Raw genomic sequence first — 15462 nt, 5'->3', positions numbered from 1 at the left:
AGAGAGAGAGAGAGAGAGAGAGAGAGAGAGAGAGAGAGAGAGAGAGGAGATAATAGCAGGAGCAATGTGCTGGAGAAGATGGGAGTGGATTCAATAAAGGACACATGTAAAGGAGTTGACCTTGGCAAAGAGAAGGGTCCCTTCTTCATTAGACATTATGGTATTTGCCCCATGTACCAGAATTGCTAGTTACACAATTCACCAGGATCTCTTGGGTTTTCTGATTTTAAATGGTAATTACAGGAGAGGAGCAGGATCAGTCTGATGGGTAGGTTTAAGCTAGTCAAAGACGTATATCTGATCCAAGGCAAGGACTAATAGTAGGAAACTTGATATTTCCAAACCGAAGTCACCTGACTGGCTGTAAGTAGGTCACAGCTGATTAGATTAATAAGAAGCACATTCTATAGTTTTTGTTACTTATAAAATTTTTGTTGGGTGATGTCCAGAGGTTGCTGTCATAGGCATATCTTATGTATACACATAATATACATAACTCAAAACATATATTTTTCATGTAATATAAAGAATGATTAAAATTACAGATATTAATAAACAGTGAAATTGTACTTATATTAAAGATACAGCAGCAGCAATAAGCAGTATAGACACAACTTGATACAGAAGGAAGAATGTAGAAACTGAGAGTATTCTAATAAATAAGGGGTTCTAACCACCTAAATTTTAATAATAAAAAGTGCTAAAATTTCATTTAAATTTTAACTTCAAGAGAAAAGGCAAGCTACACCATGAATGAACAGTTGCAAACATATATTTCACAAACAGATTCTAGTATATTAAAGTGATTTTAACAAACCCAAACTCAAAGGAGTTAAAATTTCAAAGGGGAATGAAACTTGCCCAATTTAAGAGTGAAAATAAGGGTTTCTTTTTTTTTGGCAAAATAAAAATTAAGAACTATTGCTATCACATTAATATTCTATGGGAATTTGAAAAATTACTTACAATATCATAAAGTTCTTGGGAATCTTCATCAGCTAAAGTTAATAGTGCCACCAGTGGATACTGAGATCTAGGCACAATGCCAAAATCTTCAATTTTAGCATCACTTGGTAATTGACAGTATTTTTCTTCTTTGCTATTTTTCTTAACACTTTTTTTTGTACATGTAAAGGAAAAATAACTACTGCCATTGCAAACAAACACATGTAATAAATTAAAAATAAGAAAAACTAAATTAGCAAAGCCTTGTCTTACAAATTTCAAAGTCCCCAATCTTCACAACATAGATCATTTATAAGATCAAAAGGATACAAATGTTGTTCTCGATAGATATATTTGCTATATATAGCATCTTCTAGTGCCTGTGGAGTATTTATTCTGGAGATATAAACATGCTTCTGCAGTGCTTCATACAATTCTTGAACATCACAACCCCAGTAGCAAGTAAGGATGCTTTCTTCAATACAATCAGGCATTAATGCTATGCCGTCTATAAAAAAAAAAGAAAAGAAAACATTGCCTAATATATCCTCAAATGTAATTATACATCATGAATGAGAAAAATTCTTGCCTTCCCCTGGCCAGGATAGTGCTAGCTCTCCCTGCAATTGGTACAGAGAGAGGTCTGTGTTTCCTGAGCTGAATGAAAAAGGGCAAAAGATCTATGAGTTCTTGTTTCTGTTCTAGTTTCTTCACCACAACTAAAACATTGTCATAGAGACCTAAAGAAGGACAGGAAGTGCATTAACTTTATTTCAGGGGACAGTCTCTACCTGTAAACTCTAGTGGATTATTTGCATGTAATAAGTCTGAAAATTACCGCCTTTTCCCCCCAGTGGAAAGTCCTACTCATCATCACAAGTATTTTTCAAAAGGCTTGATTTTTTAAAAGTATTGCAATATTGACAGCTGTTGTGCGCACAAATGATATGTATAACCCAAAACAATGTATGGTGTAAAAAAAATCATTCACACTTGTTTTTAGAATAAATTTTCCTTATATTTGAATACTTATTCCTGGCTCGGATACTTAGGGACTAGTTGTGACTATGGACAATCCACTTAACTTCTGAGCTTCAGTATACCCATCCTGTAAAAAATTAGAGAATAATATTTATACTACCTACCTCATGGAGTTGCTTTGAAGAAAACATACCTTCAATGCTATATAAGTGAGAACTATAATACAAGTACGCATTATGATCTGATAATTCATCTTAAACAAAACAATGAAGTAACACATTCATTCAAGCAATATTTACAAAGAGCCCACTACGTATAAAATACTGTGCTAGGCTCTGAAAGACAAAAAATTTAGAGAAGACAATTCTACACTCTTAGAGTTTGCAGTATAGTGAAGAATAAGACACATAATACATAATACACAAGAGCATCAGAGAGTTACAAACCAAAAGTCCTATATAAAGTTTGAGAGAGAAGGAAGGAGGGAGAGGATTAATCAGGGAAGAAGGCTTTATGGAGGAGGTAGAAAGAGAAAGTAATGCTAGTTAATTAAAAGAGAAAACATTAAAGAAATTGTATATTTCTATATAAGAAGGAAATGGAAAGGGAATGCAAGTAAGGAAAGAATGAACACAAAAAAGTATATGGAGGAAGAGTAGAACAGAAAAGAATAAAAGTGTGAGCCTTATATTATTTCTAAAATGGAAACCAATACAAGAAAACAATGTTTAAGGAAAATAAATGTAAACCAGAGTGAAAGAAAAATGAAAGAAAAGGGGGAAAGGAAGAACATAAAAAAAGATGAAAGGGAAAGGAAACATGAGGAGAGGGAAAGAAAAAGATATGAGGATGTGGAGAAAGTAAAGGAAAAAAATAAAGGATACAGGGAAAATGATGCTATGCCAAAATGGAAACATTTGTACTTTTCCTTAAAAGGTATATTGAATACTATAAAGGAAAAAAAAAGATGAATTACTAAAACAATGACCAGGATGAATAGATGAATGAATGAATGAAAAAACATTTATTGAGTGCTTACTTTGTACTAAGCACTATGCTAATTGCTGGGGACATAAACAGAAAATCAAAACAGTCTGTGCTCTCAAGGAGTTCATATTCTAATTGGAAGAAACAATATATAAAGGAGGGTTCAATTGCAGTGGGGTTTACAGAAAGGCCCAGTGACCCTAAGGATGCAGCTGAACAACTGCTAGGGTGTCCTTAGGGTACACTGGAAGGTCAAATTGTAATGCCTAACAGTCTAGAGGGCACAGGGCCAAGGAGAATTGTAAGGCCTGCTAGTAGCATCAGTACTTTAAAAAAAAAGTGTACATATTATAATGTCTTGTAAATTCCATGAACCTTCATATAATTTTGTCTATTCTGGAATTTTAGAAAGACAATAAATTGCCAAGAATCTGACATGTTTATCCATTTGATGTAGAGATATGAATGCTAATTATAACATGTTTGCCTTCTTGTAGTGAAAATGGTGGGGATTTTTATTTGTGAATTTTTTTTCACATTTAACCTATGTAACAATCAACACTCACAAAACAGATAAATTAGGCACTATTATTTGTTTTGCACCTAAGTGTATGCTTACGGGTTGGAGGGTGAAAGAAATGAAGAAAGTTAAAATCCTAGGAGGTAATACTACCTAAGGGTTATTCAGAACTGGAAATAAAATATTTGTAAAATTAGCACAATGAAAAAGTTGAGTCTATAAAATTCTATTCCCAATATGCATCAAGTGAAAGGTTTGTAGTGGAAACTAGAACTTCCTGCTTTGTTCCACACTGATTCCTTCAGTAGGAAAGGATTTCAAGGGTCAGTGGTTACCAGATTTTATGAAGCAATAACAACCCCCTTTTAACAAAAAAAAGTCACCTCTCCTTCCATTTTTCATAAAACAATCTATGTAAATAACTTTCTTAGATAAATTTTTATGCAAATAAAATGAAGAATTTATTACATTTTATACCATATGAATCTTAATTACAAAATAAAATAACATTCAATTAGTGTGGATAAAACCCCTTATAATTTTCATAGTCATAACTTATAAAAAAATAACCATAATATGATTGTGATGGGTGGGATGAGTTTTTGGTGCAAGGTTTCTAAAAATTCAGGGACAGTGGTGGTATTGCTACTCATAATTCTTTTTCAACCGCTAATCAAGAAAGATATTTTATCTTTATAATAGCTATAGCAGAAAACTCTGTTTCACACAAATAGGGTACTACAAGGTAGTACAATTTGTATTGCTTTGTTGGATGAACCAGAAAATTGCTTATTCATGTATAGCCAAAAGATAATAAGATTTTGAGGTTCAATCATTTTTTTCAATGTAATAAGTCTAATGTTCTTGTTCAGACTATAGTGTAAGACCAAATGTATCATATATCCAAGACAAATAGTTCCTTATCCATGCATATTGAGAAAATATCTATGTTTTTTAAATAAAATGAAAATTGTTTCTGCAGATTGGATAAGCAACTAATAAACAGGTCATGACTTTTACTATATCACTTGCAGAGTAAGTATTTTGTAAATTGGGAAACATAAAAAATTTATTTGATAAATTTATTACCCATAATTCTATATTTTTCATAAGTGCAGTCACTTTATTTCTCTGGAAGTTAATATGAATTTAAGTTCTGTGGAATGATTTGTGTACTATTTTTTTCTGAAAATACCAAATATGCAAATTTTAGGAAGAAATTTTTGCCAATAATTGAATTTGCTTCATCTTTGTTATTTTCATTAAGAAAAAAAGGCATTTCTTTTTTTTAACTCAAATACCCTCCAAAGTAGAGAAAACCATGAGAAAAACAGCATGTTTCACAATAATGTACTCTGTACCTAAATGGTTCCACAATTTTGCAAAGCATCTTCCTTTTTAAAATATGCTCGTTTGGGTTTTGTTTTGTTTTTTAAATAAAGTTGACTATCTTGGAATTTGAAAAACTACATGTAGCTTCTCATTTACATGTCTCTGTCTTTTGGACATTTCCAAATGATTTTTCTGTAGTTATCTCAAATTCAACAAATCTAAACAGAGCATTATTTTTTCCTCAAAACCAATCCCTTTTCCTTATTTTCCTATTTCTATTGAGGCTACCACCATCCTACTAATTGCCCAGGTCTACCAGATTGGGATCATACCTAAATCTTCATTCTCATTCACTTTACATATTTAAGTAACTGAGAAGTCTTACCAGTTCTGCCTCCACATCTCTCTAAACCACTCCTTAGTCTCTAGTCACTTGGCCATCCCCCTTATTCATGCCCTTCTTGTCTCTCTCCTGGACTATTCTAACAGTTTGCTAACTATTGTCCTTACCTCCAGCCTCTACCATCACGAAACCATTCTCCACATAGCTGCAAAAGTGATATTCCTAAAGCACAAGACTGACCATATCATTCACCCTTTTCAAGGGGTTTCAGTTCCTGTTTCCTCTAAGAGCAATACAAACTCTTCTGTTTGGAATTCAAAGCCCTTCATAATCTAGCTCTAGCCTACCTTTCCAGACTTATTACTCAATCAATCAATCTACATTTATTAAGCACCTACTATGTGCCCACTGTGCTAAGTAATGAGGATACAAAAAGAGACAGAAGACTGTCCTTGCCCTCAAAGAGCTTACAGTTTAGTGGGGAAGACAACAAGCAAACAACTATACACAAAGTAAGCTATATAAAGGATAACTAGGAAATACTTATCAGAAAGAAGGCGTTAGAATTATAAGGGGTTGGTGAAGGCTTCCTGTTGAAGGCGGTATTTTAGTTGGGACTTAAAGGAAGTGAGGGAGATCAGTCAGAGCAGAGGAGGGAGAGCACTGCAGGCATAGGGGACAAATCAGGAAAAATGCCAGGAGCTGAAAGATGGAGTGTCTTGTTCGTGGAAAAACCAGAAGGCCGCAGTCACTGGATGGAAGAATACATATTGAAGAGTAAGTAAGGTGTTAAGAAGCCTGGAAAGAAAGGAAGGTTATAAAGGGTTTTGAGTGCCAAACAAAGCATTTTGCATTTGCATTTGCAACTGAGGCAATAGGGAGTCACTGGATTTTATTGATTAGAGGGGTAACATGATCAGTTCTGTGCTTTAGGAAAATCACTTTAGTAGCTGAATGGATTGTATACACATTACTACATTTCACTGGTATACTTGCCATTCCCCATATAGAAGACTGCTTTGCACATGCTTGGAATGCACTCCCTTCTCATTTCTGCCTGTTAGAATCCTTCAGAATCTGCTCAAACACCTTCAAAATGAGCCTTTCTTTTTCTCCACTGGTCGCTAGTGCCTCAATCCTCTCCCCAATTACTTTGCATTTACTTGGTATATACTCTGCTTCTACTTTTATATATACAGGTTGTTTCCTCTTAAGGTTGTAATTAAGAATATGGATTACTGAATTTTTAATTTTTATATCTCCAGCACCTAGTACACAGCCTGGAACATAGAAGCTATTCAATAAATGCTTGTTGATTGATTATCAATGATTGCTAAGCATTCAATGTGTCCAAACCGCACAAGGCACTACACTTTTAACTAGTATTTATAAACCTACATTTTGTCTTGACATCAACTGACTCTATTGGTAGAGTCCAATGTAATTCTCCCACATAATGTCATATTAATTAAAAAAAAAACAAACCTGTCAATTACATGGAAAATTTCTCTGAATGTAACCTTGCCATCAATAAATTTAAAAACTAACAAATCTTTTCTAACATCAGTTTCAACAAAATATTATATATAAGTAATCAAATGTGCTTTTTAACTATATGCAGAATACAAACATTTTAGTTTCTCAAATAGTTGCCCATGAACATCCTCAGACATAAAGGCAACTCTCCTTCCTATCATATTATCTACAAGTGTAACCAAAGTTGCCTTGTATATGATCTGGCAAGCATAATTTCATCCTTCAGTACCTACAGATATCATCAATGTTTCTTCTAGCCAATAAATCTTTTTACGTTTAGCAATTACATATGTGAGGGAGCACTTAACCCTGTCTGCCTCAGTTTTCTCATCTATAAAATGAGCTACAGAATGAAATGGCAAACAGTTCCATTATCTTTGCCAAGAAAACCCCAAACAGGATCACGAAGAATTGGACACAACTGAAAATGAAAGCACAACAAATTCTATATGTAAGCAACCTTTTACAATACAAGCAATCCTGTTGATATCTATGCAAATTTTATTTACTTTTACTTATTAGAAGTACATAATTTTCTGTGGAAAAATTTTTTTTTGCCAAAATTTTGTCTTGTCTGTATTTAAGATATTTCAATTTACTAGGTTTTATGACAAAGCAAAAAGAATGATTTTTCTTCTCCATCAATAGCAGCACTTGTAAATCCCAAAGATAAATCAGTAGATTGCATCTTCTGGATTTGGCTATTTTACTTTGTGTCCCTGTTTTTCTATTACTTAAAATGTCTCTATTGTTTTTGTACTAGTTTCAGTTATTCCAGCATATTTTCTCTTCTGTTTATGTTGATTATATAACACAATGGGATGTTATTTCACTTTTTAAAAATTACAGACAATAAGCAATTTAAGACAACAAAACTTAAACTTAATTGATCAATATTTCAAGTAACTACAACCTTTTGAATTATTTCAATTTTTAAAAGTTGAATATTTTTGTAAAACAACTTATATTTTGCTTACCAAAATGAATGATATTAAGAATCACAACAGATATTGGTACTTTTTTTTACTTCCACACAAAGACTGTTTAACTTCTAGTTTATATACTTCAGGTTCCAATGCAGCAAGCAGCACAATGACTAAACCAAAGGGTAAGAGCCTAAGCTGACTGGTGGTGACAGTGACAAAATATCTCCATTGTTAAAGCTGAACCTGTACCAACTCAAATTTCACTGTGTTTGCATATACTGTACTAAATAATTACTATACCGCAGTTACTGTTAGAACACTGTTTTCTTTTTTTTTCTTTTTTTCTTTTTAGGCAATTGGAATTAAGTGACTTGCCCAGGGTCACACAGCTAGTAAGTGTCAAGTGTCTAGTCTGAGACCAGATTTGAACTCAGGTCCTCCTGATTTCAGGGCTGGTGCTCTATCCACTGTTCCACCTCGCTGCCCCTAGAACACTGTTTTCAGTGAAAAGAAAAACAGATGCCTTTATGTGGGAATTATATTCAACAACATCCAATAATTTTTGCTATTGCTGTGTTATAACCCTTTCCCAAAATAATCTTAGGGACATACTCTCTACAGTGTGGAAAATCCTGTCAAAGGTCATCTTTTGTATCCCTTTAACTGTAAAAATACATATGAAGGAGAGAGTAGGCTCTTCTGTTGTTTACTTAACCAAAGTACTGTAACTATACACAAACTTAGTTGTACATTTTAAAATACCTTATAAATGTTTCAGGAAAGTTTCTTACTGTACTAATGCAGTTGTTTCTTAAGCTAATCAAAGCTTAATGTAGAAGATATTACAATAATACAGCAAGGAGGTGCTTCCTCCCTGGGTTGCAAATTGATCAAGCTCCTTTGCTTTAAAAACAAATAAATAAACAAACAAAAACCCCACCTTCTCTCACCTGAAATCTCCTACTATTACATGTTTTTTTCTTTTTCTTTCCTTCTCACCCCATAAATATCAGGTCAAATATAGCTATTTAATTCAATTCAAACATCTATGTAGTACCTATTAATTTTTTATGAAGCATTGTGTTGGCACTGAGGGAAATACAAGACAAGTCACTTAACCTCTGGAGACCTCAGTTTCCTCATCTATAAATAAAGAAATTAGACTTAATAGGCTTCTAGCTCTAAATCTATGATTGTAGGAGCCTGTGATTCTTGGCAGACTTTTAGCATCTTCAGGACTTTCCTCTTTTTTCCAGTCATGCATCACCAGTTGCTTAGGAGATATTTCTAAATGTCCCAAAGGCATCTTAAATGCAACATGTTCAAAACTGGACTCACTATCCTTCCCCACAAAACTATCCACAAGTCTTAATTTGAATGAAAGGAAAAGGTGTTTATTAAGCACTTACTGTACACTAGGGACCGTTAAGAGCTGAGAATTCAAATAAAGAGTCCCTGCTTTCAAAGAGTTCATTTTCTATTATGGGAAGATAACACAAATAGGGTAGCCCAGGAGTAGTCCTTTGGTAGAAAGTCATGGTGGAAGCATAAAGTGTGGGGAGAGGTAGATTGATAGATCTCTTCCAAAAATGGTAGTTTTTGGTTTAATTAATATTATCATAGCTAGAAATGGAGAATACAGAAGGGAGAAGGGGGAAACATGGAGGAAAATGTATCAAATTTCTCTGACAAAGATTTTAAATTCTCTGACAAAGATTTTCAATCTGTGATATATAGAAAACTGATAAAAACAAGACTCATTCCTCAGTAAGTAAGTGGTCTAAGGATATGAACAAGTAGTTATCAAAGAAAAAAAAACCATAAGATTCAATAAACCAATGAAAAAAATGCCCCAAATCACTAGTTAGAAAAACACAAATTAAAACAACCTTGAGGTTCTACTTCACTCCCACAGGATTGACAAAGGTGACAAAAAGAAAAATAGTTATTGGAATAGTTATTGGGGAAGGACAAGCACACTAAAGTACTGTTAGTGGACAGTTTTAAAAAATAGCTTTGAACTATATGTAAAAAGTCACTAAACTGTGACTCTGACCCAGTGATAGCCCTACTAAATGGATACCTTTGTGATGGGGCAGTTCTGGGAGTATGTATGTTTGGTAAGCCTGTTTCTAGAGGTTTGTGATGATGTGTAATGGAGGCATCTGGATCTCTACTTCAGAACAAGCACGAATATTTTAGGGCTGTTTCCTACACACTAACTGCATGGTGAAGAAAAGGCTTCTTCTATTGGGGGCTGAACTGGAACTGAGTGTGTTCCAATTCAATGTGAACTGAATACAAAAAGACTGTCACAGGAACAACTTAATTCCTTTCATTCCTGGTGATGAGTGAGGCAAAAACTCCATAAGAATTCAGGTGGAGAAAAGGGATAGCCACCACCTGCAACATAGCCTACTTTTCCCATCCAAGTTGGCATGAAGACATGAGCACATGGTTTTTTTTATTACTTCTGTTCCTACTGTGTCTATTCTTTCCTGTCTTTGGTGAAGAAGAACTGGAGACAGAACTGACTAGGCAGGAACCTTCTGAGTTTTAAAAAGTTGGAAGAGCTTCAAGGGTCTTAGAACTGTCTACACCAGAGTTCTTGGGTAGCCAAGCCTGATGAGAAGGCAACCTGGTTGATTCAGCCCAGCAGTGAATTAAAGGCAACCAAGACGGTGTGATATCTACTGGTCATGCCACATTCAGAAGTGAACTAGGTAGAAAATCAAATTATTTATAGCAACTGATTTAATTTTAAGCTCACTCTCCCCATGGAACAAAATCATGTAGGAGATAGCATGCCTCCAGGTATTGAGGAAAATATTCATATGTCAGTTCTTATTATTTCTCTTTGGTAAACCTTCTTTTGGAAAAGTTTACTGATGTTAATTGGTTAAATGATACTGGGGCACTAATCACAGAAGCAATCAATGAGATAAGGGAGATACTAACTCTGGTGATTGGTATTGGGGAGAATACACCTGGATGGAGGCTCAAGTCAACAGTAGTAGAAAAGAAACCCATAACTCCTCAGGAAAATTCCTTAGAACTCTGAGAGAGAGATGTAGCCTTGCTCAGACACCCAACTTGTCTCATTTTCTTCTGGGAGCTGATATAAGATAGCTTGGAGCTTACAAATGCAACATGTGGGCTCTCATCTGGGATAAATATTGGGCCATTTGCATTTGCTGAGACCCACCAGGGCAAGTCTCCACCAAGGACTTTAGTTATTAGGTTCTCTAGTTTGGGGATCCAGTAAAAAAAAAAAAAAACTGGACTTTTTTTCTCTTGGTTTAGGCTATAATTTTATAGTCAGCTATTCTGGTATACTTCCTTCAAAGTCAGACCAATTTTTTGTGATAACTTTTGTCTCATATGTAATCATTATACACTCATATTTGTTTTACTGTACCTAATACAAGTAATGTAGCTGATATAGAAAAGATGAATACTTCCTTTAAATGTTGATGCCTAGATGATTAATGTTCCTGTTTTTCTTTGAGTTTAAATAGACCTAGATTACTTGCTTTACTGTGAGATCATTTCATATCCACCTGCAAATCCAAAAGATAATGTCTGCCTGGTGACCTGGAAACTCTGAATAATAAAACATAAGTGTTTAATCCCCTTTTGGGAGCTCCACACCTCTTAAAGGATTTTGCTTTCCTTTTAAGTTAGTTAACCTGCTTGTTTCAGTGGAGTGCAGCCCAGAGTTTTAGTGTGTCTTGTTTAGAAAGGGACACCAAGAGTTTCTGTATGGAATTTCAGTTGGATTCATTATATTTTTGAGTAAATGTAGGTTTCCTAGATTCCTGCATCCTACAGGGATGTAGAAGAATTTTACAGAACTAAACCTACTCTGTGAGTCTAGGTGAGTGTGCAGCGGGTTAGAAAGGGAGGGTCCTTACTGGAAGAGAAAGGGTAAAGTGCTCCAACACCTCTCTACCCTCTTGAGTCCCAGATCTAGTTTTCAAGCTCCAAGCCAAATCAGTTTAATTTCTCACCTAAGGGTGAAGGGGTTGGCTGCTAGTCAACTGCAAGTCCTAAAATCCCTACTAGCAGAGCTCTAAAATGTCCCAGGAGTACCCTCTAGAACCCTGAGTAAGAGATGTAGCAAGGCTTGTTTTTGGAACCCAAACTGCCAGTCAAAGTGGGTTTGAATAAGGACCTGCCAGAGTTTATAAAGGAATACTGAAGTGTATGTATAAAACATGTTCAAATGGATGTGTGATCTTGTGGACTTGGAAGTTCCCTCCAATGATACAGACTGCAATACATCCATGCCTGCTCATCCTATGTGAATCTTGTTTAATCTTCCCATAAATTCACCAAGAGGAGATGACCCAATGTGCTGGGGGCCTTCATCATTTTCTCCTGACATCAAGGGAATACCAGTGGAACAATTTGGCCATCTCCACTATCATCCTTCACCATTGCTATGTGACCAGTCCATCTTCTCTTCCTGTCAAACAATTCTATGATAATGTCCTTTATTTCTGTTCTTGGGAGTTTCTCACTGATTATATACTATAACCTGATCACATGTACCATGAGCTTTTCTACTGCCCTCTATGTGAGATCATTTTTAATTCTTTAGAGACCATTTTATTCTATATCTCACTGCCATAAAGTTATATCTGTAGAATTTGGTATACAACATATTAAATGCGAAGTAATTTTGAGGGAGGAACTAGCAGTAGCAGAAAAGGTATCATATCTCCTCATATAGGAGATGGTGCATGGGCTAAGCTTTGAAGGAAATTTGGAATTCTAAGAGGGAGAGGTGAGGAGCAAAGGGATTCTAGTCATAGGAGAAAGCAGAAACAAGAAATGGAATATCATATATGAGGAATAGCAAGAAAGCCAGTTTAACAGGGCCATATGAAGAGGAGTAATATATAAGGTTGGAAAAGTACATTGGAACCAGGCTTTGAATGCAAAACAGAGGAGCTTGTATTTAATTCAAGTAGTAATAGGAGCAACTGAAGTTTATTGAGAAGGTAAGTGACATGTTTAGATGTATGCTTTAGGAAAATCAATTTAGCAGCTGTGTGGTGGATGGAAAGGAAAGGGAAGAGATACTTGAGAGGGAGCTGACAATAGTCCAGGTGAGAGGTGATGAGAGTGTGAACAAAGGTTGTAGCTGTGCAGGTAGAAATGAGATGAATGTAAGAGATGTTATAGGGGTAAAATTGACAAGATTTGGCCACTGATTCCATATGTGAAGTGAGGAAGAATATGGAGTTGAGCACAAATCAAAGGCTATGAACCTGGTTAACTGAAAGAATGCTATTACTCTCAACAAAAATAGGGAAGTTCAGGAGTATGGGTTTTTGGGAGAAATGAAATGAGTACTGTTTTGGGCATGCTGAATTTGAGATGCCTATGGACATCCCAATTCAAAATGGTCAAAAGGCAGTTGGTAATGTGGGATTGATGTTCAGGAAAGTGGCCAGGGATATGTGTGTGTGTACATGTATGAATATATATATAAATATGTGTGTGTGTGTGTGTATGTGTATCTATCTGTCTATCTATCTATCTATGTAGATCTGGAAATCATCTGAATACACATAACAACTGAAACCAAGAGAGCTAATTAGGTCACCAAGAAAGAGCAGGCATATATAGAGAAAAGATCCAACATATAGTCTTGGGGTACACTCATAATTAGGGGACAATATGTATGACAGTCTAGCAAAGGAGACTGAGAAGAAGTTAGAAATGTGAAAAAACCAAGGGAGAGCAATATCAGGAAAACCCACAGAGGAGCATCTAGGAGAAAATGCTGTATAGACATCAAGAAGAATGAGAACTGAGAAAAGATATCAGATTTGTCGACTAAACAAACATTATTAACTTTGAGAGAGTAGTTTCCATGAGTGATAAGGTCAGAAGACAGATTACTAGGGGTTAAGAAGTGAGAGAAAGGACTTGGAGGCGGAAAGTAAATACAGCTTTTTCCAGGAGTTTGTGGGGAAAAAAAAGAATAATATAATAGTTTGAGGGGATGGTAGAGTCAGGTGAGGATTTTCTCAAGCTAGATTGAGACCTTGGTGCATTTGTAGGGGCATCAGGGAATGAGCTAGAAGATTGATAGAAGATTAAAGACAGAGAATTAATGTAGCCTAAGTCTGCATTAGCCTTTTCGGAGGCTCTGTCATACAAGATCCATATTGAGCTTCACAGTGGTATCTAAGACAAACCTTGATTCATACCAATGAAACTTAGCAGTTCATCTCCTTAAGGACCAAAGTGTTAATTAACTATAGTCTAGAGGTAATATTTACCATCCTCCCTTCATTTGCCTTTGATGTTTCATTCAATAAGATAGAAATTTCAGAACCAAAAGGGAGATATCTTTAAACAGGCAGAATAAAAAAGACAGTTGGTTTTCTGTTCTGAAAGTATGCTTACTTTTAAAAATCATGTTTTTTAGTGGATAGAATTCTGGAGCCATCTAGTAGATATTTCAGAAAGGGCCCACTTACCCTTTATTATTCACAAAACAAACAAATCTCCAGTCTTTTGCAATGAAAAAGATAACTATATTGAATTATCTGGTAGAGATGAAAGGGATTATCACTAAATTAAATTACCTGAGAGAAAAATAGAAAACTTTTCTATTTTCTCCTTGCAAAGTACAGCCATATGAGTCACTAACATTCAACAAAGTAAATGTAATTCAGGAAGTAGGTATCTCCCTTGGGCTTAGAAGATTAAGCAAAAGGGATGTTTTATGTAAATAGAGTACATCAATCATATAAAGCCTTAGCGGCTGCTGATAGGCAAAGTCATCTATAATGTCATCTATTAACAAATTCCCAGCAATGAGGCAGCTTACAACCCATTCACACCTATTTGTCCAGTGTGATTTTGTCCCTGTTCTCCCATGAGTTCACCACAGAGGGTCTCATCCTGCATTCCAGAAGCCTTTCTCACTTTTTCCTGGTGTTGCCAGGATACCAGTGGAGAAATCTAGCTGTCCATTTATATTATATTGTTGCTTACTCTCAACATGTGACTAGGTTATCTTCTTTTTTCAATGATACATTTTTCTGACATCTGTTACTCCTGTTCTTACAAGGTCCTTTTTTGTTATGTGTTACAGCCTGATAAAAACCTATTATGCTCTTCTCTATTCCTCTATGTGATACTAATTTTCAATTTTTTGGAAACTGTAGTAGAATGTTAGTATTAAAAAATAAGGGTTTTTGTTTCTGGGAGAAGGTTGAAATTTCCTGAAAGCAATCTAGTCCTCCTTTAAGTCTGGGTTCAACACATTCCTCATTTGTACTGTTTGTGAATGAATGAAAAAAAAAGCATGAATTAAGTGCTTACTATGTGTAAAGTGCTAAAGGATGGGGATATAAATATAAAAGGAAAGACATTTTCTGCCCTCAAGAAGCTTCCATTCTAAAGAGGGAAACAACGTACACAAGAAAGTGGTAGCTAGGGACTTTTTGGTTACATAAATGGCCATAGGGGAGTAATGTGACATACTCCATTCAGAACAATGGAGGAGTTGATTTGATCCTGGTTCATGATTTTAGAACTGGAGAAATAGTAGATGAGTAGGGAAGGAAAGGATATATTCTGTGACAAAGTAATTTGTTGTCAAAGAGGTTTTTTTAAAAAATGGTTGGAAAGGAGGAAGGGAAGTAAAGCATGGCTGGGGCCTTACTGAAATGAGTATTCTGGGAGAGGCAGACACCAATCTCGAGAAGGAAAATTTGGGACAGATGTTCCTGCAGGGCATGGTGTCCAGTGTAGGCTGCTGGGTGCTTAATGAGGCTGCCTGGGAATAGGTGACTCTAGAGGAGAGAGCTTTCTAGAGATAAGAAAGAAAGAAAGAAAGAAAGAAAGAAAGAAAGAAAGAAAGAAAG

At 35.3% G+C, this 15462-nt stretch overlaps 1 protein-coding gene across 3 annotated transcripts in view; it reads right to left on the bottom strand.

Annotated features, from left to right (window-relative positions):
• Positions 1 to 15462, bottom strand: part of CGRRF1 (cell growth regulator with ring finger domain 1) — a 50344-nt gene that overhangs the window by 6135 nt on the left and 28747 nt on the right. For all 3 annotated transcript variants that reach the window (XR_003567984.1, XM_027848966.1, XM_027848967.1), the window contains exons 3-4: positions 1276 to 1453; positions 967 to 1114 (exon numbers count right to left, since the gene is read on the bottom strand). Coding sequence is in view for 2 of the 3 variants with exons in the window: in XM_027848966.1 (XP_027704767.1) it covers positions 967 to 1114; positions 1276 to 1453 (326 nt within the window). In the remaining variant the exon portion in view is untranslated. The remainder of the gene's footprint in view (positions 1 to 966; positions 1115 to 1275; positions 1454 to 15462) is intronic.

Source organism: Vombatus ursinus, unplaced genomic scaffold (assembly GCF_900497805.2).
Source record: "Vombatus ursinus unplaced genomic scaffold, bare-nosed wombat genome assembly UNPS02007284.1, whole genome shotgun sequence".
Classification (NCBI taxonomy): Eukaryota; Metazoa; Chordata; class Mammalia; order Diprotodontia; family Vombatidae; genus Vombatus; species Vombatus ursinus.
This window is presented reverse-complemented; position numbering and strand designations above follow the sequence as displayed.